The 27030-nt window shown below is 39.8% G+C and overlaps 1 protein-coding gene across 3 annotated transcripts in view; it reads right to left on the minus strand.

The window, feature by feature from the left end:
- Positions 1–27030, minus strand: part of DAAM1 (dishevelled associated activator of morphogenesis 1) — a 140602-nt gene that overhangs the window by 37379 nt on the left and 76193 nt on the right. For 2 of the 3 annotated variants that reach the window (XM_082386469.1, XM_082386471.1), the window contains 12 exons: positions 25977–26071; positions 23669–24002; positions 22593–22703; positions 22368–22471; positions 21131–21197; positions 20789–20906; positions 20229–20367; positions 19882–19940; positions 16436–16623; positions 15626–15925; positions 15214–15321; positions 7161–7267 (listed from right to left, as the gene is read on the minus strand). In XM_082386469.1, the coding sequence (XP_082242595.1) occupies positions 7161–7267; positions 15214–15321; positions 15626–15925; positions 16436–16623; positions 19882–19940; positions 20229–20367; positions 20789–20906; positions 21131–21197; positions 22368–22471; positions 22593–22703; positions 23669–24002; positions 25977–26071 (1730 nt within the window). Of the gene's footprint in view, positions 1–7160; positions 7268–8722; positions 8753–15213; positions 15322–15625; positions 15926–16435; positions 16624–19881; positions 19941–20228; positions 20368–20788; positions 20907–21130; positions 21198–22367; positions 22472–22592; positions 22704–23668; positions 24003–25976; positions 26072–27030 lie in introns of all 3 variants that reach the window. The other variant, XM_082386470.1, reaches the window with a different exon arrangement.

Genomic DNA, 27030 nt, shown 5'->3' on the forward strand with positions numbered 1-27030 from the left:
CCTCTAGACTGCAAAAGTGCAAAATAGAGGGGGAAATTCTAGGGTTTTAAAAGAAAAACTGCCCAAATTTTCATTTAATTTTGCTATTAAGTAAAAACATTATTTGTAAAAAGAAGTTTTAACAAAACAATTTGTATAGACTATAGAAAAAAAATATGTAGCCCTTCAAAACTATTTTCAGTGGTGTCTTCTTGAACAAAAGTGGGGATAAACACAGGGCCTGGCCACTTACACAGCTTCCAGCCAGAGGCAGAAATTAAATGCTAACAGGATGGTTCATGTTACCTTACTAAGTTGTATTAAAATTCAGGGGTCTTACCAAATTTCAATTTCTCTTTCACTAAAAGAAACATGTGCTCCATAAAGTAATATATGTCTGGCTATCAATCAAACTTCTATGCTGCAAACCAAGCAGCAGTGCTGTGTGTTAAACTCTAAGACCATGTGAAAAATAAGAACTACTACAACTACTACTTTCCGTCTTTACTCTCCCTGAAAGTCACCTTATGCCAGCCTTGATACATATATAACATTCTTTCCAGAATGCAACCAATGTGACTTATACATAATGCCTCAAAATTCAGAATTCTTTATATTTTCCTTCCCTTCATCAGCACGAGGTATCTCTGTCTAATGTGAAAGTCCCTTTTAGAGAAAGAAGAAACTAGATTCAGAAAAACTACTTGAAATGCCCAGGATGACCTGACACATTGCCTGAAGCTATAATCAGATTCCAGGTTCCCGAATTTTCTTTCTTCTTTTCAAGCTCCAAGGCCATGATGGTTCACTAATTATGAGAAATACTTCTGAAAGGGCTGGACTGGATGAATTAGCATTTCACTGAGGTTTGAGTTTTACATATTTTTTAGTCATAAAAATGTTCACAAACAGCATGAAATAATATAATCTTGAAGTATAAAAAGGTGACTTTGGAAAGCAAAATGAAACAAAGAGCCTTCATGCCTTCAGCGTGGATGCTGATTCTGTGACAGTGTTACTTCAATGGCTAAAGAATCTCTAAAGCTGAGAGGTATAAATAACAGTAAAGTCCATTTTATAGGCTCTCTGGAAAAACAAAACAAAACATTGATTTGAGATGTTCTGCTCTTTATGATTTAGGAGTCTGTGGAAATTAAACTGCAAGAAATAGGCATCCAGCTGTGACATATTCCACGAGGGAAAGGAGGCACTAACGGTCCTTTTCACGTCAGACAGACGAAACTCGGAGAACTGACCCTCAGCAGAGTCCAGGTAAAAGGACGAGTCCAAACATGTGGTTTGGAGCCACATGATAGAAAAGTTGGTCCTGATAGCCTCATCCATCAGAGGGCAGACAGCAGAAGCAAGAAGAACTACAATTCTGCAGCCTGTGGGATGAAAACCATGTTCACAGAAAGACAGACAAAATGAAAAGGCAGAGGGCTATGTACCAGATGAAGGAACAAGATGAAACCCCAGAAAAACAATTAAATGAAGTGGAGATAGGCAACCTTCCAGAAAGAGAATTCAGAATAATGATAGTGAAGATGATCCAGGACCTCGGAAAAAGAACGGAGGCAAAGATTGAGAAGATGCAAGAAATGTTTAAAAAAGACCTAGAAGAATTAAAGAACAAACAAACAGAGATGAACAATACAATAACTGAAATGAAAAAATACACTAGAAGGAATCAGTCGCAGAATAACTGAGGTGGAAGAACAGATAAGTGACCTGGAAGACAGAATGGTGGAATTCACTGCTACGGAATAGAATAAAGAAAAAAGAATGAAAAGAAATGAAGACAGCCTAAGAGACCTCTGAGACAACATTAAATGCAACAACATTCGCATTATAGGGGTGCCAGAAGGAGAAGAGAGAAAGGACCTGAGAAAATATGTGAAGCGATTACAGTCAAAAACTTCCCTAACGTGGGAAAGGAAATAGCTACCCAAGTCCAGGAAGTGCAGAGAGTCCCAGGCAGAATAAGCCCAAGGAGAAACATGCCGAGACACATAGTAATCAAATTGACTTTAGTAGTCAAAAGACAAAGAAAAATTAGTAATCAAAAGACAAAGAAAAATTACTAAAAGCAACAAGGGAAAAATGACAAATGACATACAAGGGAACTCCTATAACATTAACAGCTTATTTCTCAGCAGAAACTCTACAAGCTAGAAGGGAGTGGCACGATATATTTAAAGTGATGAAAGGGAAGAACCTACAACCAAGATTACTCTACCTGGCAAGGATCTCATTCAGATTTGACAGAGAAATCAAAAGCTTTACAGACAAGCAAAAGCTAAGAGAATTCAGCACCACCAAACCAGCTCTACAACAAATGGTAAAGGAACTTCTTTAGGCAGGAAACACAAGAGAAGAAAAGGACCTACAAAAACAAACCCAAAACAATTAAGGAAATGGTAATAGGGGGTTTTCCTGGTGGCGCAGTGGATAGGAATCTGCCTGCCAATGCAGGGGACACGGGTTTGATCCCTGGTCCGGAAGGATCCCACATGCCGTGGAGCAACTACTGAGCCTGTGCTCTGGAGCCACAACTACTGAAGCCCATGCATCTAGAGCCCGTGCTCCACAGCAAGAGAGGCCACTGCAGTGAGAAGCCCGTGCACAGCAACAAAGAGTGGCCCCTGCTTGCTGCAATTAGAGAAAGCCCATGTGCAGCAACAAAGACCCAACATAGCCAAAAATAAATAAAATAAAAATAAAAATAAATTTTTTAAGAAAATAGTAATAGGAACATACATATCAATAATTACCTTAAATGTGAATGGATTAAATGCTCCAACCAAAAGACACAGGCTTGCTGAATGGATATAAAAACAAGACCCATATATATACTGCCTACAAGAGACCCACTTCAGACCTAGGGACACATACAGACTGAAAGTGAGGGGATGGAAAAAGATATTCCATGCAAATGGAAATCCAAAGAAAGCTGGAGTAGCTATACTCATATCAGACAAAATAGACTTTAAAATAAAGAATGTTATAAGAGACAAGGAAGGACACTACATAATGATCAAGGGATCAATCCAAGAAGAAGATATAACAATTATAAATATATATGCACCCAACATAGGAGCACCTCAATACATAAGGCAAATGCTAACAGCTATAAAAGAGTAAATCAACAGTAATGCAATAATAGTGGGGGACTTTAACACCTCACTTACACTAATGGACAGATCATCCAAAATGAAAATAAATAAGGAAACAGGAGCTTTAAATGACACAATAGACCAGAGAGATTTAATTGATATTAATAGGACATTCCATCCGAAAACAGCAGATTACACTTTCTTCTCAAGTGCACATGGAACATTCTCCAGGATAGATCACATCTAGGGTCACAAATCAAGCCTCAGTAAATTTAAGAAAATTGAAATCATATCAAGCATCCTTTCCGATCACAGTGCTATGAGATCAGAAATCAATTACAGGGAAGAAAACGTAAAAAACACAAACACATGGAGGCTAAACAATACGTTACTAAATAACCAAGAGATCACTGAAGAAATCAAAGAGGAAATAAAAAAATACCTAGAGACAAATGACAACGAAAACACGACGACCCAAAACCTATGGGACGCAGCAAAAGCAGTTCTAAGAGGGAAGTTTATATCAATACAATCCCACCTCAAGAAACAAGAAAAATCTCAAATAAACATTCTAACCTTACACCTAAAGGAACTAGAGAAAGAAAAACAAACAAAATGCAAAGTTAGTAGAAGGAAAGAAATCATAAAGATCAGAGCAGAAATAAATGAAATAGAAATGAAGACAACAATAGCAAAGATCAATAAAACTAAAAGCTGGTTCTTTGAGAAGATAAACAAAATTGATAAACCTTTAGCCAGACTCATCGAGAAAAATAGGGAGAGGACTCAAATCAATAAAATTAGATATGAAAAAGGAGAAGTTATAACAGACACTGCAGAAATACAAAGCATCCTAAGAGACTACTACAAACAACTCTATGCCAATAAAATGGACAACCTGGAATAAATGGACAAATTCTTAGAAAAGCACAACCTTCCAAGACTGAACCAGGAAGAAATAGAACACATGAACAGACGAATCACAAGTAATGAGATTGAAACTGTGATTTAAAATCTTCCAACAAACAAAAGTTCAGGACCAGATGGCTTCACAGGTGAATTTTATCAAACATTTAAAGAAAAGCTAACACCCATCCTTCTCAAACTCTTCCAAAAAATATCAGAGGAAGGAACGCTCCCAAACTCATTCTACGAGGCCACCATTACCCTGATACCAAAACCAGAGAAAGATACTACAAGAAAAGAAAATTACAGACCAATATTACTGATGAAAATAGATGCAAAAATCCTCAACAAAATCCTGGCAAACAGAATCCAACAACGCATTAAAAGGATCATACACCATGATCAAGTGGGATTTAACCCAGGGATGCAAGGATTCTTCAATATAGGCAAATCAATCAATGTGATACATGATAATAACAAATTGAAGGATAAAAACCAAATGATCATTTCAATAGATGCAGAAAAAGCTTTTGCCAAAATTCAACACCCATTTATGATAAAAACCTCCAGAAAGTGAGCATAGAGGGAATCTACCTCAACATAATAAAGGCCATATACAACAAACCCCACAGCAAACCTCATTCTCAATGGTGAAAAACTGAAAGCATTTCCTCTAAGATCAGGAACAAGACAAGGATGTCCACTCTCGCCACTATTATTCAACATAGTTTTGAAGGTCCTAGCCACAGCAATCAGAGAAGAAAAAGAAATCAAAGGAATACAAATTGGAAAAAAAGAAGTAAAACTGTCACTGTTTGCAGATTACTGTACATAGATAATCCTAAAGATGCCACTGGAAAACTACTAGAGCTAATCAATGAATTTGGTAAAGTTGCAGGATACAAAATTAATGCACAGACATCTCTTGCATTCCTATACACTAACAATGAAAGATCAGAAAGAGAAATTAAGGAAACAGTCCCATTCACCATTGCAACAAAAAGAATAAAATACCTAGGAATAGACCTACCTAAAGAGACAAAAGACCTGTACCCAGAAAACTATAAGACAACTGATGAAAGAAATCAAAGATGACACAAACAGATGGAGAGATATACCATGTTCTTGGATTGGAAGAATCAATATTGTGAAAATGGCTATACTACCCAAAGCAAACTACAGATTCAATGCAATCCCTATCAAATTACCAATGGCATTTTTCACACAACTAGAACAAAAAAATCTTAAAATTTGTATGGAGACACGAAAGACCCCAAATAGCTAAAGCAATCTTGAGGGAAAAAAACGGAGCTGGAGGAATCAGGCTCCCCGACTTCAGACTATACTACAAAGCTACAGTAAACAAGACAATATGATACTGGCACAAAAACAGAAATATAGATTAATGGAACAGGATAGAAAGTGCAGAGATAAACCCACACACCTATGGTCAACTAATCTATGACAAAGGAGGCAAGGATATGCAATGGAGAAAAGACAGTCTCTTCAATAAGTGGTGCTGGGAAAACTGGACAGCTACATGTAAAAGAATGAAATTAGAACACTCCCTAGCACCATACACAAAAATAAACTCAAAATGAATTTGAGACCTAAATGTAAGACTGGACACTATAAAACTCTTAGAGGAAAACAGGAAGAACATGCTTTGGCATAAATCACAGCAAGATCTTTTTTGACCCACCTCCTAGAGTAATGGAAATAAAAACAAAAATAAACAAGTGGGACCTAATGAAACTTAAAAGCTTTTGCACAGTAAAGGAAACTATAAACAGGATGAAAGGACAACCCTCAGAATGGGAGAAAATATTTGCAAATGAATCAATGGACAAAGGATTAATCTCCAAAATATATAAACAGCTCATGAAGCTCAATATTAAAGAAACAAACAACCCAATCAAAAAATGGGCAGAAGACCTAAATAGACATTTCTCCGAAGAAGACATACAGATGGCCAAGAAGCACATGAAAAGCTGCTCAACATCACTAATTATTAGAGAAATGCAAATCAAAACTACAATGAGGTGTCACCTCACACCAGTTAGAATGGGCTTCATCAGAAAATCTACAAACAACAAATGCTGGAGAGGGTGTGGAGAAAAGGGAACCCTCTTGCACTGTTGGTGGGAATGTAAACTGATACAGCCACTACGGAGAACAGTATGGAGGTTCCTTAAAAAACTAAGAATAGAATTACCATATGATCCAGCAATCCTACTACTGGGCATATATCCTGAGAAAACCATAATTCAAAAAGACACACGCAGGACTTCCCTGGTGGTGCAGTGGTTAAGAATCCACCTGCCAATACAGGGGACACAGGTTCACGCCCCGGTCTGGGAAGATCCCACATGCCGCAGAGCAACTAAGCCCGTGCGCCACAACTACTGAGCCTGCACTCTAGAGCCCACGAGCCACAACTACTGAAGCCCGTGTGCGTAGAGCCTGTGCTCTGCAACAAGAAAAGCCACCGCAATGAGAAACCCATGCACCACAACGAAGAGTAGCCCCCGCTTGCCACAACTAGAGAAAGCCCACGTGCAGCAGCGAAGACCCAACACAGCCAAAAATAAAAAATATAAATAAATAAAATTTATAAAAAAAAAAAAACACACAAAAAGACACATGCACTCCAATGTTCATTGCAGCACTATTTACAATAGCCAGGCCATGGAAGCAACCTCAATATCCATCAACAGATGAATGGATAAAGAAGATGTGGTACATATATACAATGGAATATTACTCAGCCATAGAAAGGAACAAAACTGGGTCATTTGTAGAGATGCGGATGGACCTAGAAACTTCACTTATACAGAGTGAAGTAAGTCAGAAAGAGAAAAACAAATATCATATATTAACGCATATATGTGGAATCTAGAAAAATGGTACAGATGAACTGGTTTGCAAGGCAGAAATAGAGACACAGATGTAGAGAACAAACGTATAGACACCAAGGGGGGAAAGCAGGGGCGAGGGGTGGTGAGATGAATTGGCAGATTGGGATTGACATATATACACTAATATGTTTAAAACAGATAACTAATAAGAACCTGCTGTATGAAAATATAAAATTAAATTAAAAAAAAAAAAAAAGGAAAGTTGGTCCTAGCAGAAATGTTTAGACAACATCAACAATACCTCGATAGAAGGATGTTGCAGTTCTGAGCTCTCCGACCATCAATCACCGAAAGCTCTCTGACTTTAAGTTTGGAGCCCAGTGTGTCATCAATGGCATCTGCTTCTTTCTATAAAGAGCATGAAAGAAATCCATCAAAGTCAAACAAGGACATTCTGACTTCGGATACACAGTTTTCCTTTATATTTGCTGTACACACACACACACACACACACACACACACACACACACACACACAGATGCAAAGCCGAGGCAGTAATAAGCAGGGGAATGTATGGAGGTGGTGGAATTGAAACAAAGGCTAAAATCTAGTTGACAAAGGAAAATAAGAAAAGCTGACCACCCACATTTGAAAAAGCATTATCTGGAAGAACAAAGTGCTTCTAAGTTGAAGATGCATAAATTATCAATGAACGGTACCCTCCTTTTGTCCCCCAAATCCCGATGGAGAGCAGACAGAAGGACTGTCACTATGAATCAAGCTCAGCTGAAACGTGCCACTGCTGGTCCAGCCATTTACAGGGCCCATTCACCCCAGAACCATTTGCATCCTGAACACTCAGAAAGCTGAACAATAAAACCTCCCAAACGTCTTCATGTGCAACAGGAAGCTCCCAAGCCCAGATGGTACCTTTCATTACCCTGGAGCCTGATGGACAACGGGGAGGGCGCAGTTCAAGGCACTGGTTCGATTTACCTCAATTAACAATAAAACACTACTTGCACACTCTACTGCTGTACAGAGAGCTGTAAGCAATGAGGGCCAGTCATAATTTATGGAGGAAGAGGCATAAAACAATCATACATAAAATACTGTTTGAGTAAACTGGGCATCAAGGTGAAAACATAGATTGACTTGATAAATAGCAAGCTTGATTTTGTTAAAGGTCAGGATCAATTTAAAAAACAGATCATGCCATTTAAAAAATGAAAGAAGGGAAAGCAGACGTAGAGAATGGACGTGCAAGATTGGGACTGACATATGTGCACTGCCATGTGTAAAACAGATAGCTAGTGGGAACCTGCTGTATAGCGCAGGGAGCTCAGCTCGGTGCCCTGTGGTGACCTAGATGGGCAGGATGGGATCGCAGGGGCGGGGTAGGGGGGTGGTGGAAGGCAGGTCCAAGGTGGGGGGATATGGGGATATATGTATATGTATAGCTAATTCACTTCGTTATACAGCAGAAACTAACACAACATTGTAAAGCAACTATACCCCAATTTAAAAAATAAAAAAGATTAAAAAATAGGGAACTCTGGCCAAAAAAAAAAAAAAGTAAGGAAACCAAAGAGTTCTAGAACTGGATAACAGTTTAGGAAACAAAGACAACATGGAGTTTATAATAAGAGGCACCGTGTGACCAAACTTTAACTGTTTCGTATTATGCTGAGATTTCAGACATACCTCTCAATATTCAGTTAAGAGTTGAAACCCAATGTGAAATTAAGTAGGCATTGCATTACACTATCAGAAAAAAAAAAACCCCAGGAAAACCAAGACATTTTGAGCTTATAGTAAGCCAAGGAGTTACATTAAGCAAGGTGTGGGTTTTAGCTCGCTTACCTGCTTGGAGTTACTGTTCACAAAGAAATCCTACAGCCATGGCAGAGGCATGGAAAAGGCAAATCAGATACATGCAGTTCAGAAATCACAGCAACCAACAGGGGAAGGTCAAGGAGATCAGTGACACAGGGTAAGAGATGATTTATGCTCCCAGGAGCAGCAATGAGAGTTGATGAACATGAGAGTCTGGCTGAAGATACACTGAAGAGTAGGGTACTAAGCGTTCAGGGTAGAGAGAGAAGATGGCATGTGCTGTACACAATTTTCAATGGTGGCAAATCAAATTCAGAAACGAAAGGGCTTAAAACACCCCCGAAAGACTCAAAGTGGTGAAGGAACAAACCCTCTTTGAAAGGACCACTGGGCTCCACGTATTCAACATGAAACAGATTTCACGGTTTTCCCTTGAAGCAGAAAATATCAATCAACTCTACTAACTTGAGGGAACTACTCCCATTGTCATGTGCTACCAGCAAAATATGCTTTTTTGAGGGGATGGAATAATCTCCTATCTTCTTGTGTCATTAGGAAGGATTAAGAAAAGAAAAATGACAAGTTCAACAATATAGGTCAGTAAAACCAACACTCAGTACTCCCCGAGAGTCCAAACAATGTCTGTGGGCGCTCTGGGTAGGTATGAGGAAAAACAACTTGCAATTAAGAGACAATAAGTGATTCATGTGCTGTGCAGCCATTGGTGGTCCTGTCCCCACTGCCCTGGGGCTGTTCATGCGTACAAGTTCAACAGCCTCTGTTGAAAATAGCTCATAGAAAAGACCTGGAGTGAGGAAGGGAAAGAGGAAGCAGTAATTGACATGTTATGAGAAAGTCACAGCTTTCTTTGCATATTTTTGCCGTGATGGCAGGAATAAAGCTTCGGTGTGCAAAACACACCCCAGCTTTTGGGCCAACTACTTACACAATCAGCGTTTACTTAGCAGATTCCTTAAGGCCTCACTGGTCCCGGCAGCACTGCCAAGGCCAAGTTTACACAGATGAGCTGTTTCACATCATTCTTCGAATGGGAAACAAAACGTATCCTCCCCTTGCTCCACCCATACAAGGGGGGATTACTTTTCTGGAATGGCTTTTAAAAAATAAAGTGATAACCACATGAAACTTTTCTTTCCTCTGATGTCACAGTTTTCTTTTGTCCCTGTTGTAACTGTCAATTTTTTTACCCTGAAACTCCTTAGCACTCTTCCCCTGTAAAAGCAGTTTCTCCTTTCAAGGGTAGAAAAAACTTTGGTGAAGTGAACTCCGTGAGGTCATCTTACCCTACTTTTCTCTCTTAAAGAGACAAGTTGCAAGTTGAATTTAGACCCTGCTCTCCCTGTCTGGCCTTCAAGGAAGAAACTTGTACGAAGGTGTCTGGCAACTCATTCTCCCTAAGTTCCCACTGTGTGGAAATTAATCTCTACTGTAGTGGTCTATGGGACCAGGCCACAAGCATTTACTAGGGATGCGACTTGGGGCTCAGTTTCACTATCTGTAAAATGAAGTAAACAACCAGATTTTTATTGTGAGTATTAAATGTGATATGCATGTAAAGCATTTTGTACAGTACCTGTCACATATTTATGAGCTCCATACTTGGAAGCTATCACACATTACAATCATTGTATCTTTCAAGCCAATGATCAAGTCCATTTTTTTGCCTATTGCCCTGCTTTTCAGTTGAGTTGAAGCACAGCTGGTCAAGATCTCCCATTTGTAACCAGCAGCAGCACTAAGTGTAACAGTTAATAGCTAAGTAATGTGTCTTATCTTTTGAGAGGTGAGGATGAGGAATGCCATGTGAGAGTTAGGTTAATTGGAGATCTTGAGATTCCCCTATTTTAAGAGTCCTTTAATCACCACATTTTAAATAAAATCACAAAGCTTATTAGATGGGGAATGTTAAAAATATTGATGCTTCCAGGTCTATTTCAAATAAGTTAACATTCTTTTTGAAACTTTATATTATTCACTAATTGGCTTGGGCCAAACATGATAGAATTGCCTACATCTGGCTCCACCTAACAGGATGTCTGATTTTTCCAGATGATTTTTGGTGTAGGGCTTAGGGTTTGGAAAATAAATAGGAAGTTGGGGCTTGCATTTTCAGGAGCCAGGGCTGATAAATTTCTATAGATAGGGTTTCACCATGAAATAATGACTCAACATTTCATAGACAATGACAACCTTTATATGGACGGTTCTTAATCTTTTTGAGGTTGAGATCCCATTGTAAATCTGATAAAAGCTGGAGATCCCTCTCCAGAGAAATGCACGCACTAATATTTATATAAAACCCTGTATTTGATTAACTATTACCATGTTGTCCAGCTATATAGAACCTGTACGTTATACTTTGGTACTAAGAAAAACCACTATTTACAATTTTTATCTCCTGTCTTCATATGCCATGACGAAGGACAAAGCTTACTGAAATCAATGTCCTAAATCACATAATTGTTCAATGTAAAAACTAGATATACAGAATAACAAAAAACATAAAAAGAATAAAAAAAGAAATTTCTTTGGCCATTCATTAAAATTCAGAAGAGACCATTGACTATTCCAAATGGGACCCCAAGAATGACTTGTATATGACATGTTAGCAGAGAGTTGGATTCTGGAGCCTAGGATAGTTATCCTTTGTAACTATTTCAAAGCAGAGAGGCTTTGAAATGTTCTATCACGTGCTGATAATAGGACCTAAAAAGAAGGGGTGTCCCCAGGCAAAGAGTGGGGAAGAGGAATGGAGATAACCAGCTGTTCATTTGTTGCTACAGAGATATGTGTGCCTTTAGGTAAATGTAGTACCTTTAGTTCATTTTCTCTCTGTCCAAATTGCATGTGTAGGGAGAATGAATTTATAACATCTTGAAATGAAAATTTCCCACAAAACAAATATGAATGTTGTTTAATTGTAACTGAGATAGTACTACTATGCAACGTGCTACATTATGTATTAAAATAAGTCTCTTGTGGCTGGCCTAGAGATCAGGTATAGTACAGTTTCAGTGAGGAAAAGAGGTTCTGAGATTCAAAACACTGACTTTCAAATGAACTTTTGTAATGTGTGCAGGGGAATAACTGTATGCTATTAAATTCCATTTCTTGTGGCACATAAGCTTACATAATCCGCTCTGCACACCTTTGATATCCACACTGGAAAAAAAAAAAGAATCCCGAATAGAAATGATCTTGTTCTTAAAACTGGAGTTAAAGAAAATCCTTTACAAAGTCTAACCTTCATAATCAATAAAGCCATCAATAAGAACAAAGTGAAACTGAGAATTATGCCACTTGTACATCTGTCTGGACACTGAATACATACTGAGCCATATTTTTATTATCTGTGACATAGGAATACTACTCACCTCAAAGAGTTGGTGTGAAGATTAAATGAACAAATAAGTATCAGTTCCTTGAGAACTAAAAATTAGGGTTGATGAGATTGGGGCTGTATATATTATATTCAGCACCAAAAATGTAATGGATACTTAATATTGATTATCATCTTTTAGTCTATATTCTGGTTATTTGCAGATTTTCCTCATCTCTGCTTTAATACTATAAGCTGCATTATAGACCTGTGCAATAGTTGAACACATTTGTGTCCTTTGACATACTTTATATGCAAAGCAGACAGTAAAAATATCTGTTGTTTTTAATGATTCGGTATTTCTCATATCAACAGGGCACATCTTGTGTGTGTGTACATTTACTTATATCAAATCTCTCCTACATGTCATTAATCAGTGTTCACCTAAATTATACTAATCTGAAGCTTGAAATTTTTTTCAAAATCTTACTCTGTGTAGTGTTCCTGTTGCATGCACACAGACAATGGTATTCATGGGTTCTTTGCCTCTCTGAGAAATTTACTTGGCCACACAACTGGCTGAAATCCAGAGAGTTTGACCAGGGTTTTGTAACTCTGGAGGGAAGAAAGAGGAGAAATCATTGAAATAAAGGGTTCCCGGTATTCATTTGGGAGTAGAAAAGAGAGCAATTCAAGTGTAACAATAATTATATAGAGCATTGCCAAGACTAAACTGAAAATGCATAGGTCTTGATGATGCCATTAGTTACGAGACTAGGGGACACAATGACAGGCACCCCGTTTCCTTTAGTCTATCCTATATGTTCCTACTAGTCTGTCTTCATCTTTCGATTTTCTGTCTCTCAACACTCAATAAATTCAATGGAATGGCTCAAATTACCTTCATTTGGGAAACACCATTATGGTTTAAAAATTCTCATCTCACGTTCTTACACCAAGAGGGGAGACATACTTGAGTCAAGCTGAGCGGGTGTGCTGAAATTTTTCCCCGGGAAGTACTACTGCAAATGTCACAAATGATTCTACTTACCAGTCTACTACTTAGTGTTAAGTGCGACTGAAATGTTCTGGTTTATCCTGACTGGCATGACTACTGATTACTTAAACAGCAATTGGTTGCTAGGAGACAATTACCCAGTTGCTAGGCTTTCTGCAACCCTGTCTCCTGGAGCTCTTGAGAACTGTCCACATGTTTGTCCCAGAGCATTTTGGCAGCATCCTTCTGCACCTTCTACTGAAAGCCAGTTAATTATGAGTCTTGTAAACCTGGGTCTTTCAACCATCTGCCTTCATAATAAATGTAACCCACAAGCTCAGACTTGAATAGCATCATTTGGAATAACTGCTGTTTTCTCTTCCTTTTATTTACTTCTCTAAGTTCCCAAACCTTCATCTTAGGCAACTAGAATGGACCAGTATTAGTGACTGAAACTGAAGTAGGAAATCAGCAGGACGTGTAATTAGGTCAGAAGATTATTTGAATCTACCAGGAAACTGGCTAAAATGTCCTACTTCATGTTAAGGCCCAGAGGAAACTTTCGTGGGACAGGAGAGAGAGGAGGCCTGTTGTGGCCATTCAGGAATGAATCTGGTCCAAGTACTTGCCATACAAGAGCTCTCAACACATCTTTTGTTTGTCCTTTGAAAGATAAGGTATCTTGCTTTCAACTGGACAACGTTCTATCTTCTTTTTCTTCATTTTCCTTTATTTGGTATTTATGACATTGTACAAGTTTGCCGTCATACTTTTGGGGGGGGGGGTCCCAGCTGAGTGCTCCTATCTTACAGTCATTCTGCCATGGCAGGCAACCACCTGCATTTTTGTACTTTATTAAAATAGCGTTAAGGGCACTGCAGAGAAATATTCTCTCACTTAAGGGAAAATATTCTGGCTAAAAGATGTACTACTTTTTCTTTCCAATTTTAGTTGCATCAAAGGCCATTTTGAAAAAGAAAACCCTCAGCTGTTTTTTCTCCCCAGCCTCAGTCCATCTTCTCCCTTGGTGCCTGGCAGTTCTGTTCTGAGACACTCTTTCTTGGGAACCAAGCCAAGCCTAAGCAGACTAGGAAGTCTGCTGCTTGTCTGAGGATGCTCCACCCTGGGAATGATTCACACGGGAGTTAAGGGCCTCCCAGCAAAACCCAAGGAAAGCCCCTACGCAGATGCCTGGCATCTGCCTGTTCCTGTTCCTTAAGACACACTCTGCTCTCATCATTTCTCCCCCTCAGTCACCCTTTGAACTTTTCTCCTTACTCTCTGAGACTCACTTTTTCCCTCCCAGACCTCCGATTGACTGTTGAAGACCCCACTCCACCTCTTCCTTGTTCTTCTGAGACCCTCTGTACCAAGCCAATTTGCTGTGAACTCTACTAAGATGCCCTCTCGAGGGGTGAGAGGTACCGCACCGATGTGATCAAGCTCACAAAGTGACGCTGACTGCTTGGCCAGGTTAGCAAGCACCAAATCAAACTGCATGTTCTCATACTATCATGTTGCTCACTTTTCAGAAGCTCCTCGGGTCCTATTTGTTCCACTGCCATCCCCACACTTGCCCAGCCTTCACAGCCCTACTTCTGAGTCGATCATGTTCAGGACAGAGCAAAAACTTCTTTCTAGGTTCTATCTAGCTGCCAGCTTATAGTAATTTACCAACCCCCATACTTCAAAAGGTTCCATTTACTTCAAATAAGCAGTCCACGTCTGATAATAACCATCTGAGATATAAATATTATAACTAAAATAGCTTCAGAAACAAACACTGTGGGGTGACAGAACAAGTTAGGTAACTCTCCTACTATTTTCCCCTGGTGGCCCCTTTGACTAAGAACAAGTGACAATAAGATACAGAGCTCCTTCCACCAACAGAGACGGTGTTGTGGAAAGACACCAGAGCATGAAGCTCCCTAACAAGGAGCTTGTACACCTTCAACATGTACACACACACGCGTGCGCGTGCACACACACACACAACTGACAGGAACCTAAACGCACATGCAGACCCACACGCCATGCTGTTTGCAGGAACATAATAGGCTAGACCAAACAGCCTAGAATTAAGATGCCTATCATATCATGGTTATGGCAGATGGCCCAGGGATCCTGCACAAGAACATGACTCCTTAATTATTTTAGCATCTGGAGGGCACATGCTCTTACCTGCTGTCTTTGGTAAGCAGAGAAAGTTCTTTCCAGGTCTTCAAGATCTAGAACTTTGAAGACTTTTGTATCATCAATTTCGGTCCACACTGTTCCTTCCAGTTTGTTCTGCAAACATCAAGTTAAGAAGCGCTGGGGTTTATAGTTAGACACAAAAAGCACAGATGTAGTTATTTTTTACAAAGTGCTGCTATCCCAAATTTTTCACTCTACCAGATGCTCAGAATGAGCTGGCTTCAAAAATCGGGCGCCTTGTTTCAGAAGCTTTATCACTTGAATATCTGAGCTAGTGAGAATCCTGAGTCCACACTAGAAAATGAAATCACTGGACAGCCAGGGCGGCCCGGTCAGAGACAACACAGTGGGCTGCTAATGCTATCCGTTACAGGGAAAGTTGGAACAAATGGCTCACCTCAGGCAGCTTAGACCAATTGAAGGATTTCAGGGCGTTCGTGGGCTGAGGAATGTTCTTCTTCTTGAGTGCCAGACCCAGGGGGGCACCAGGAGGTGGCATGACTCCTCCCAAGGGAGGAGGCCCTGGGGGAGGGGGGGGCCCCCCCGGGGGGAGGGGAGGGGGTGGAGGAGGAAGCGCTCCACCAGGCAGAGGCGGGGGCGGTGGGGGAGGGAGGAGGGGCCCGGGCACAGAGGAAGGAAAGGGCCCCCCGGGGGCTCCAGGCGAGGCTCCACCGGGGAGTGAAGAGCAGATGGCCCTCTGAAAAATAAAAATAGGAAAAGAGGAGATGAACGGAAGAAGTAAATGCACTGGATGATTTTTAGGGTCTGAAACTTTGCCTAACATGTGTATTATGGAGAAATTCACACATCTGAGAATGTGGGCTTAAAGGCGCAGTAAGTTGAGTGGCCTCGTGTGTGGCACTCTAGTGCTCGTTTGCAAAGGGCTCACGTGTCTCTCACTTCTGCTACCATCCTCCAGTTTGGTTTTCATGAAATCAGTTTTCATATTAAGAAGCTAATGTGACTTCCTTGCTCTTGTGAGAGGATCTGCATTGGAGAACAAACACACACCTCCAACCACCCGTGCTAACGTGCACGGCAAGCAGAGGGAACAGGTCGCACGCACAACCACCGTGATGGGTCAGGAGACGGTTCAGGCTCTACTGCCCCCAGCAGAGCTGTCTACTTAAGGATGGGGGCTCCGGGATAAGGAGGCCTCGGCAGCTGCCCAGCAATGGGAGACCCAGCCCGGGGCCCGTGAGCTCACCCTGCTGAGCTCGTGGAGCTGGGCCGTGAGGTCCGCCACCTGCTGCTTCACTTGCTTGTGCTCAGTGGTCTCCTTTTCAAGTTTCTCTTTCATTTTATTCAAGGTCTGCATCATCTCTTCCTTCTCCTGGGTCTTGGCATCGCATTCTCGCTCTTTCTTTTCCAATTTCTGTTGTAACTCATTGTGCTCTACACAGGAAAACAACTGGACATGAAAACGGTGAACTCTTCAAAGCTGAAGCATTTTCTCTAAACAGAAGATTGACTGAGGGTGATTGTGAGGCTCTTTATTAGGTAAATATCATTCCTCTTCTCCATCAAAGGGAGCAACTCATGGGCTCAACGGTGCTCGTGCTTGGAAGGGGCTTCAGATGAACAACTTTATCAACTACATTCTGTAAAAGGCTGAAGAGGCCCTCCAGTCACAGTTCCAAAGCTGGAACACAGGCGTGAGCAACTATTTGTGGAGGTGAATGGTGCCTGCTTGGTATGTAATTCAGAATCCTGTCCTAGAAATGGCCCTTTAGCCACACTAGGGAAAATGACTATTAACAGGGCCTCTTTTCACAACTTAGAAATGAGAACTAGGCAAGTCCAGCGTTCATTAGCTGGGTTTGCTGGCTCAGGTCCCACTAGCAGAGGGGCTGAAAGGGAGGACCCTGCCCTGGGAGGAAGTGCTGCTGCTGGACCCAGGGTTTGTCCCAGTGTGGAGCCATTGCTCCCACTCCCCTCAGAGGGCCCCTTGGACTTGAAGTGTTTTATGCGCTGGCAAACAATTATTAAAACTTGTGAAAGCAAATGTTATTATCTCAGCATTAAACACCTTAAGGGCAGTAGTACCTGCCGAGCATGAGAATCACGATAATACGAGGAGAAAAATATTAGCTCTCAGCTGTAGTTGCACTCACTCCCCCAATCCCGCTATCACGGAACAAGGCATCTCATTTAGCATAATGCTTACTTATGTTGCCAACACACCTGCTGACTCTAGCACTTACAGGAGTAATACTCTTTGGAAAAGAGGACTAATGAAGTTTAGCCTGCAGATTTTCATTTCAAATACTTGGCCCCAATCCCTAGTCTTTTTATACCAATAAACCCACTAGAGATAGAACCTACTGGGGCAGAGCTATACAGAGTTGGTCTCTATTTCTGAATTTGATAACATTTAAATTCTAGCTTTCTCTGTCTTTTACTTTCTCTCTTCTGAGTTCTCCAAAATCAGAGTTTGCAGAGAAGGGTTCAAGTCACTAAAATCCTTGGATTTTACCAGCCTTGGAGTTAAGACAACCGTCAACCCACTTCTACCACTCTGTGGATGCTTCCCTGACTTCTTCAGCGACATCTAAAAACTACCCCACTGCCTCCCACTTTCTTTCTTCTATCTCCATTTCATTCCTCTTTGACAATGTAAGACCTGACTTCCTATTATCATCAGTCATTAGACTTTGACAAATCTGGCCAAGCCTCAGAACCACCTGAGAGATTCTGACATTCCAGGACTCACAGACCACATTGCAGGGAGTCTGTCCTATAGATCAGGGGCAGGGCTCAGGAACCTGTGGTTTTCAAATGCTCCTTAGAGGATTCTGATAAAGTGCCCAGTATGGGAAGCTCCAGCCTAAAGGGTTATCTCCACAAATGGTCTCCATGTGCTAAGCTTTTATTCAGTACTTACTGGGTATGCGACACTAGAGAGAATTCTCCCCAGATATTCTCCACTTTTCAGGTCCATAGTACTTCCTGTCTCCTAACAGCCTCCACCCTCTGAGAAATTCATCAACAGGTACCCTATTTCATAGAACTTTGTTACCTGACACTTCCAGAGAAGAATTAATTTTACCGACAATATCTCCTTTTTTGCACTCTATGCATGACCTCACTTTAAACCATCCTATTCCTCCAGCTGATCTCGGCCATTTCCTCTTATACCACCTCAACTGCCTAAATGCTACAAAACTTTCTACCATTTACTAGGCAGCTAATAAATGCCAGGTACTATGCTAAAGTCCTAATATTTGTCATCTACTCTTCACAACAACCCTGTGAGTTAGATGTAATCTTCACTTTGCAGAGGCAAAGACTGGAGGGGTAAAGGACATGACTTAGCCTACCCACACAGTCAGTCAGGGGCAGAGCTGAGACCCAGACCCAGGCCCAGCACCGTGCCTGCCCCATGCAGCCATTCAGTACATACCCACTGCATGAAGGACTGAAATGACCACCAAAGCTTATGTCCTAAGTACTCTCTTCAACTTGCACACCTGAGTCTCCATGCTCTAGGTTATATCCCTAAAGTACCACTCATTGACCATCTTCTTGGGTATAATTCTCTCTTTACCCTAACTTGTTGTCAGTGTCTCTATTCTTTCTATAGCAGTTTCTGGAATTAATTTATAAAAATGTATGTGCAACCTCACTTATTTGAGACCTATCTGAATTCATACGAGGAACCCATAATATAACAGAACTTCATATTCGGTATTTTCCGGTATCAGTGGTGAGCCTGCTTTTCTGCTCAATGGACAAAATGTGATGAGAGGAAAGGAAATGCTTCAGCATCTCTTGGACCATCTTTTCAACACACTGAATACTATAGTGAGTGCTACTGTATGTCACTGGCTGTGACTGAGTCACTTGGACAGGGAAAAGGAAGTCAGTTAACCAGCATAGTGAAAGAGTAGTGGCCGGGAGTATGACTGTTTTCTCAAAGGGTCCAACTTTAATTTGCTAATATTTTGAAGGAGGGGAAGAGTTATACTTATTCTGTGAGTGGTTTGGCACGGTGACAGGCACAAATGACCCCCCCCAAGTCATTTGATGCTGAGTGTTGATATCAAAGACATACTGAGATACTCACCAATGGCTGGTCTGTTAATGTTTTATAACATGTACATCTCCAATGGTCAGTGATTTTCTGCATGATTTCTCTTTTTATAACTGGTGCCAAATTAAGGTCACGTGGAGAATTGGGCTGCTGAAGCCAAGTTGCTTGTGCTTCTCTTTTAAAATTCTGGGTAATCCCTGGTGTCCCTGATTATAGTTCTTAAAATCTAGTGTGCTTTAAAGAGCACTTATGGGGAAGGCTGGGATGAACGGTAATTAAGAAAATTTGAATTAATGAATATTGAACAGCAAATGCTTCAAAAATGCTTCAAAAAATGAACAGTGGTTTAGAAAATTTGAATTAATGAACATTGAACAGCAAATGCTTCAAAAAATGATTATAATGAAAGGATAAAATATTTGGGAATCAACATGACAACTAAGATAGTCTGATTCAAGAAAAACCAGGCAAAATGCCCTGAAAACATGGGGGAGGGGAAAGGCTGTTTATACACCAAAGTCAATGAGAAGCATCAATGCAAATTTCTAAAATATACAGTAAGGAGAGTTGTCCAATAACAGTAACATGACCTCTTCTCTTGTCAGGACCTCATCATTTACCTTTTCTCATTTTTTCTGCTTGTTCTTTCCACTGCTTAACTTCATTTTCATTAACCAACCTGTATAATAGTTAAAGGAGTATTCATTACAAAAAGTGTAAAAGACCCACTGCTAAATGCATGCTCTCTAGGTAGAAAAATTGTTTAATGCAGACAAAGTCCTCAGCATGCTTGAAACCCATTTTAAACCCAGATGTTACATACATATATTACATGTATACATATAGGAACTCATATCTGACCTCTAGAACATTTCAGTTATCCCAGCTGCTACTTTGAAGTAGGATAACACAAATGTCTTATATTGGTGCTATTATCTCAAGGGTAGCAAAATAAGAAGAAACTTACATCCGTACGACATTTTTAATATTAAAGTTTTCCAAGGGCGTGGAGTCAGGGTCCTGACCTTTGTCATTCTGAATAACTATTTGCTGTATAATTCTATCTAGGAGTAGCCAGTACTGAACGGTGTTGCCACTTCTCTTGTCTAAAAAAGAAAAGAACAGTGGAGATACTTCAACTGGTTTCAAAACTTGAACGAATATTTTTGAACAGTGCTCACCCGCCAGAGCCACAAAACCAGACAGATGTTTACAACCCTTCCCAACGTTTCTGGAATTCTGACACACGATGATCATTTACGTGACTGACAGGCACTTTCTACCCCCTTCTAAATGTGTTGTAAGGCATATATTTATTTTTAAAATCAAAGCGAGTTATAATTCATTTCATTTTGAGAACTTCACAACACCCCTTAAGCTGTGCAGAGACACACTGGGCTGTCACAAAACTAAGGTTTGGAATCCCTGGTGTGCACCCAACCTAAGCCACACTGTTCAGAAGAGAGAGCCCTTTGGATGATGTCCAAACATTCACAAACACACGCGTTAAGTCACAAACACACTCACAAGGCATTTGGAGGCAGTGGTGCAGGATGGACATGAAGTGAGGGTAAGCTTCACTGTGGGTCAGCCTCTTCCTGGTCAGCTCAAACATCTGAGTAGCACTTTTTGTGTCTATGTGAACCTGTTTCATATGAAAAAGAAATCTAAGTCAAACATCCAAGTTCTTCAATTCTTGCAAGGTAAGGTAAGCAATTCCAAGGCAAATAGAAGCTAACCCTGCCACTTAGATAGCAAAACAGAAATCTGACTTTGCTCTTAGGTTACATGTCATCTCTATGACACACATTACAACAGGGACACTCGTGAGCTGCTGAGTCAAATTAGAATAATTGTAAGCACACGTACCAGTTCAAATCTTTTGGCAAATTCTAGTTCATCTTCATTTCGGAGCATTTCAAAAAAATCTAAATGCCTGGAAGACAATTTAAGAAAAGCTATTAAAAGTTGAACATCCTACAAACACAGGCACATAGAATCAGGACATAAATTCTAAGGCCTTTCCTAAAATTTCAGAGATATCTCTAAAAGAAGTACGACAACAAAATTTGAATGCCTTCTCTTAACTATGTTCTAAGGAAAAAAGACATCATCTGACTGAAATGACATCACTACAAGAGACATATCTGAAAGCCTAGGATGCGCAGCACATAGAAGACAATTCATGAAAGTTTATCAAATCCAAACACAACCAAATCCAGATTCTACTCATGGAATCTCTTTATAGAAAAACAAGCCCATATAACTAACTTGACTGACCACTGAATTAAAGATTACAAAAGAAATGTTCATGCCTTTCACTTATTCATTCAAATACTTATTGAGCCCCCATTATTGACTGGGGAATGGTAAGTTCTGTGAAGACAAATCCAACTGCATAAAGGGGATAGAGAATGATGGGAGGTGAGGTGAGGTGAAGAGTATGAACACAGTGGCTGGAAAAGGTCTCTGCATGGGAAAAAGGGAACAAGCGATTTGGACATCTGTGGGAAGATCTTTTAACGCTGAGGAAATAGCAGGTGCAAAGGCCCTGAGGCAAGTGTATTTTGACATGTTCATAGACTATCAAGGAGAAAAGCATGGTGGAGTGTGTGAATGAGGGAGAAGCGTGGTAGAAGGAAAGATCTGAAAGCTGGTAGGATATGTTAGAAATCGTAAAATGACTGCAGACACGAGCAAATGAACAGGAAAGTGGAAATTAACATTCATAGAATGTCTATCAAAGGTGTCATGTGATTCCACATGTTTTATAGTCAGCTTTCATAACAGCCCTGCAGAATAGTGTTATCATCGTCATCACTATTTCTTTACGTATAAAAACAGTAAGGTTAAGAAAAATTGAGTAACTTGACCAGAACACATAGCAGGTAAGCGGCAGGACTAGGATATGGATTCAAGTCTAATGCCAAAACCTACACTAAGTTCTCTACACAAGTGCTGCTTCTTTCATCGAGAAAGTCTTACTATAAAAACATCATTACCTGGTCTAACATTTTGGTACAAGTTCCTTAGATCACAAGTAGTTCATAGACTGGCACTATACACATGGAAAACACATGAACTATCTCATAATAGTGTGACTTACCTATCTAATGTTGAATTTTCATGCTCCCTTAATTTATCTATTACAGGTTGAATTCCCAACATCAGAAATTCATAGCGAAGATGAAGTCTAAAGTCCAAACTTTCCTAAAAGTAAAAGGGTGATGGAATACATTTTTAAGCTCTTTAGACTACACAGTTGGTAATCTTTTAAAAAAATTATTCTTTAATAATATATGTTTTAAATTGTGGTACAGAAGGCTCTTACCACTCCTGCGCCTTGGCTTAGCACTGCATTGATGAAGGACATGATGGCAGTCTTGAGACTCACTTCATCTCGATACCGCCCCGTGCTTTTATCCAAGTCATTAATTAATGTCTACCAAGGATACAGATGTAAAAACAAAGGACTGAATAGTTACTAACCTTACACTCATTTTATTAATTTTTTAATACTCAGAGTTAATTTTTAAAAGCTTGTGTTTAGTCAGAATTACATTGATCCATAGAAAGCTACCTTTTTTTCCTTAAGATTAGTCCTAAAAACTCTACTTTCAAAATTCTTACATCATACATGTTTACATACACATGTATACAAAGTACAAAAGACTGTGCTTCGTTAACTCTGCTTACTTTTTATATTTGAGAAAAACAATGTGGTGACATAATCTCACTGTTCATATTGATCCTAAATCAAGACTGGCAATCTATAAAATTTTCAGGGACCACCCATTTAGTGGATCGAAAAGTGTTTTATATAATGTGTATGAAGCAGGGCTACATTTTTAAGTTCAGTACAATAGTCTCCCCTTATTCACAGGGGATATGTTCCAACGTCCCCAGTGGATGCCTGAGACCATGGATAGTACTGAATCCTATATATACTCCTATGTAGACTATATTTTTCCTACATTAATGGCTGGGTGTTGTATACAGTGTGGGTATCTAGAGAAAGGGATGATTCACATCCTGGGAGGTACTGAGCAGGATGGCACGAGATTTCATCATGTTACTCAGAACAGCTGCACAATTTAAAGCTTATGAATTGTTTATTTCTGGAATTTTCCATTTAATATTTTTTAACCCCAGTTGACCTCGGGTAATTAGCACTGTAGAAAGCAAAACTGCAGTTAAGGGGGGGGGGGGCACTACTGTACATCCACAACCCCAGATTGATCAACTACAGAAAGAACATTCTACTCTCTACCTAAGAAGAAGGAAATGCTTGAAGTCCCACCGTGAATGCTCACCACAGGGGGAAATCTCAAGTTAACATTCCCCTTCGGGGCCAGGAAAGGCACTGGTCTGAAGGCAGGAATGAAGAAGTGGCGAGGAAGCACCCACCTGAAAGCGGGTTCTCTCGCTGGCATACTTCTGGTAGTGCAGCATGGCCTGCAGAACCTTCTTGTGGCCCCCGGGAACCAGGCACACAGCGCCCAAGATTTCCAGCACAGCCACCTTCGTCTTAATGTTCTCTGTGCTCAGACTCTGAGCAATTACATTAATACTCTCAGAATGAGCCAGGACGTGAGCCCGACCTTGAGAGTTGTTCATTAGCGCCTTTATACATCCAATGAGAGAGGTATGTATTCGAGACTCCGAAGTCTCGTAGTCCATGGTCTTTAGAAAGTTGAGAATACATGACAGGCCGTCCAAGTCAATGAATCGGGTTACAAACCTGTCACGAGGAGAAGGTTAAAACGTATCAGACTTAAGTCTTTTTGGAATATTTTAATAGCCCCTAACAGAAAAGTTTAGGGAGCTGGTGGGCAGGAGAAAGTAAGAAGACGTAGTTCCTAAAGTACCCAAAGGCTTACATGAAGTCTTCTTAATTGGGGGCCTCCTCCTTGGCCCAGACCCAACAGTCAGGTCTAACCAGAAGTGTGAAAAAAATCTCCATTTGAGTTAAAAAGATCTTAACTGATATGAATAACCAATTAACAGATCTTATAACCACAGAAAACCAGGAACAAGAAGAAGTTCAGAATATCCACCTTAGGTTAAAGTCATCTGCTGATCCTGTGTTATGATAGCATCCAGTCCCCATGCATGTTTAAGTGTTGACCACTGACCCAGGCATGCCCCAAACCAATGAAAGTCAAAGAGCATCCTTAAACTCCAGGATATTTACTTGCCAAACAAATGATAATCTATCTCCTTAGTTTTATAGCAAAAACCTTCTTTTGTATGGCATGCTATATGGAATCCCAATATATAAAACAAATAAAAGCAATACTTTATTACTGTACATTAATTTTTTGGATATTTATAGCACTTATTTACTGTAAAGTCAATCAATGAGAATAATTCACAATACATATCTGTAGGTTAAGACTCTGAAAAGTTCAGAAGTAACATAACCTGTTGATGTGACTACTCCAGAATTTTCCAAACTTATTTAGCCTTGGATAACCATTAACATCTGAGAATGCAGAACACACATACAGAGGGAAACAGTGATCTCGTTAGGATAGACTAGAAAACTTCTGATATACAACTGTATATGATTTTTGAGGAATCAGTACATTTTTTCCTAGCATTTTATAGTCAAATATAGGGAATTTTATTTCCCAGCTATTTCATCCAACCACATCACCCAGATCTAGCCAAGCTTCATTCATAGCACTAGTGCTGATGAAATGCACCTGTAAGCACCCCCATATCCCACCAAACCTTAGAGGATTAATGGAAAATGAAGGTGTGGGAGGCACACAGTAGAAACTGATTGCTCATCCATTTCTTTTACAACAGTTTTATTGAGATATAACTCACATGCCATAAAATTCATACTTTCAAATGTGTAATTCAGTGATTTTTAATATATTCACAGAGTTGTGCAACCATGGTCACTATCTGATTTTAGAACACTTTAATTATCCCCAAAAGACCATTTTCCTCTCTCCCTAACCCCAGGCAACCACTTATCTTTCTGTTTCTATGGATTGGCCTTTTCTGGATATTTCATATAAATGGAATCATACAATACATGGTCCCCTGTGTCTGGCTTCTTTCGCTCTGCATAAATATTTTCAAGGCTCATCCATGTTGTAGCACGTATCAGTACTCCATTCCTTTTTAGGGTTGAAAAATATTCTGTTTTATAGATATGTCACATTTTATTTATCAATTCATCAGTTGATAGAATTTGGGTGTTTCCTGTTTCTGGCTATTATAAATAATGCTAATATTCGCACACAAGGTTTTAGGGACATGTTTTCATTTCCCTTGGGCTATATATCGAGAAGTAGAATTGTTGGGTCATATGGCAACACTGTGTTTAATATTCTGTGGAAATGTCCAACTGTTTTCCAAAATGGTTACACCATTTTACATTCCCCCCAGCAATGAATGAGGGTTACAATCTCTCCACATCTGCACCAACACTTATTAGTTTCTGCCTTTTTGTATTTTAGCCACCTTCATGGATGTCCGCATATCTTTTAACTGAAGAAAAACAATTTATTGAATGTTCAATGATTAAAGTATTTCATCCTCGGTTCAATTACATGTTTTTAATTTAAGACTTCCTCAAGAGTTTGGCTATTGCAGAAAAATAAAGAAGAAAGGAAGGGAAAAGAGAAGGGAAGAAGAAAGTAGAAAAGAAGAAAAAGAAAAGAGACAAGTAGTACACGCTTCCCAGTATAAAAATTACCTCATTGGTTTCGTCCTTAGTGCTGTCTTCAAACTCTCTATAGTTTTACTTCTCTCTTCTTCCTCTTCCTTCTCTAAAGCCAGCAGAGATTTTCTCTATGCAAAGAAAACTAAAGTTACTTCTTCAATTTTTGTTTTAATTAGAGTACAAGCAAGACAAGCCCACAGATTCCATGCTATCACTTTTAATACAAATAATCAATAACATTATGACCAAGATTTACTACAAGCCAAAATGTAGACCAAAAGCACCAAGAATTCCACAAATTCATTCTCTGTACTACAAGTTAGTTCTTTTGAATTTAAATAAAGTTTTAAGAAAATGTTGAGAAATCTTAGTAGAGATTAAGTGGTCCAAACACTTGTGTAACTACTCTATAACTACACTCTGATGAAGATATTACTATTTATATTTGATAGAAAGAAGATTAGACCTATAGTTAAATACAACAATCTGACAATTAACGTTAACATTATCACACTATCAAAGAGAGGCAGGCAGCAATCTTCCCATGCTATCTCTTCCATTTCTCAGTCAAAAAGTGTAATCTTAAAAAAAAAAAGTGTAATTTTTTACATTTTTTGTTACATCAAATTATTTTTTAAGAGGAACGATTAAATTGGACCTGATACAAAGATAGACAATTCCTTTGGAGTAAATGCTTAAGTTTTAGAAATGATTCAATGTCATTTGGAAATCAGGATATGGAATGTATGGGTATGTGTGTGTGTGTGTGTGCGTGTGTGTGTAAGTGCCCGTGTGTGCTTTCCCTACCCAGGGATCTACTAGAGCAGTGCTTCTCAAACTTTAATGTGGATACGAATCGCCTGGGGATCTTGTTAAAATTCAGGTCCTGATTTGGCATGTCTGCGGTGAAGCCTAAGAGCCTAAGATGATGTGCTTCTGATGGGTTTCCACGTGACGCTGATGCCGCAGTCTGTGGACCTCACTTCAAAGAGCAAGGCCCTAAGGAAGCAGATCTCGGTTGATATCATAAAGTTATGAATGCTAGTAAGGTTCACAGACTTGTTCAAAAGTCTTTTCCATTCCTTTT

This window comes from Balaenoptera borealis (genome assembly GCF_965194805.1).
Source record: "Balaenoptera borealis genome assembly, chromosome: 3".
Taxonomy (NCBI): domain Eukaryota; kingdom Metazoa; phylum Chordata; class Mammalia; order Artiodactyla; family Balaenopteridae; genus Balaenoptera; species Balaenoptera borealis.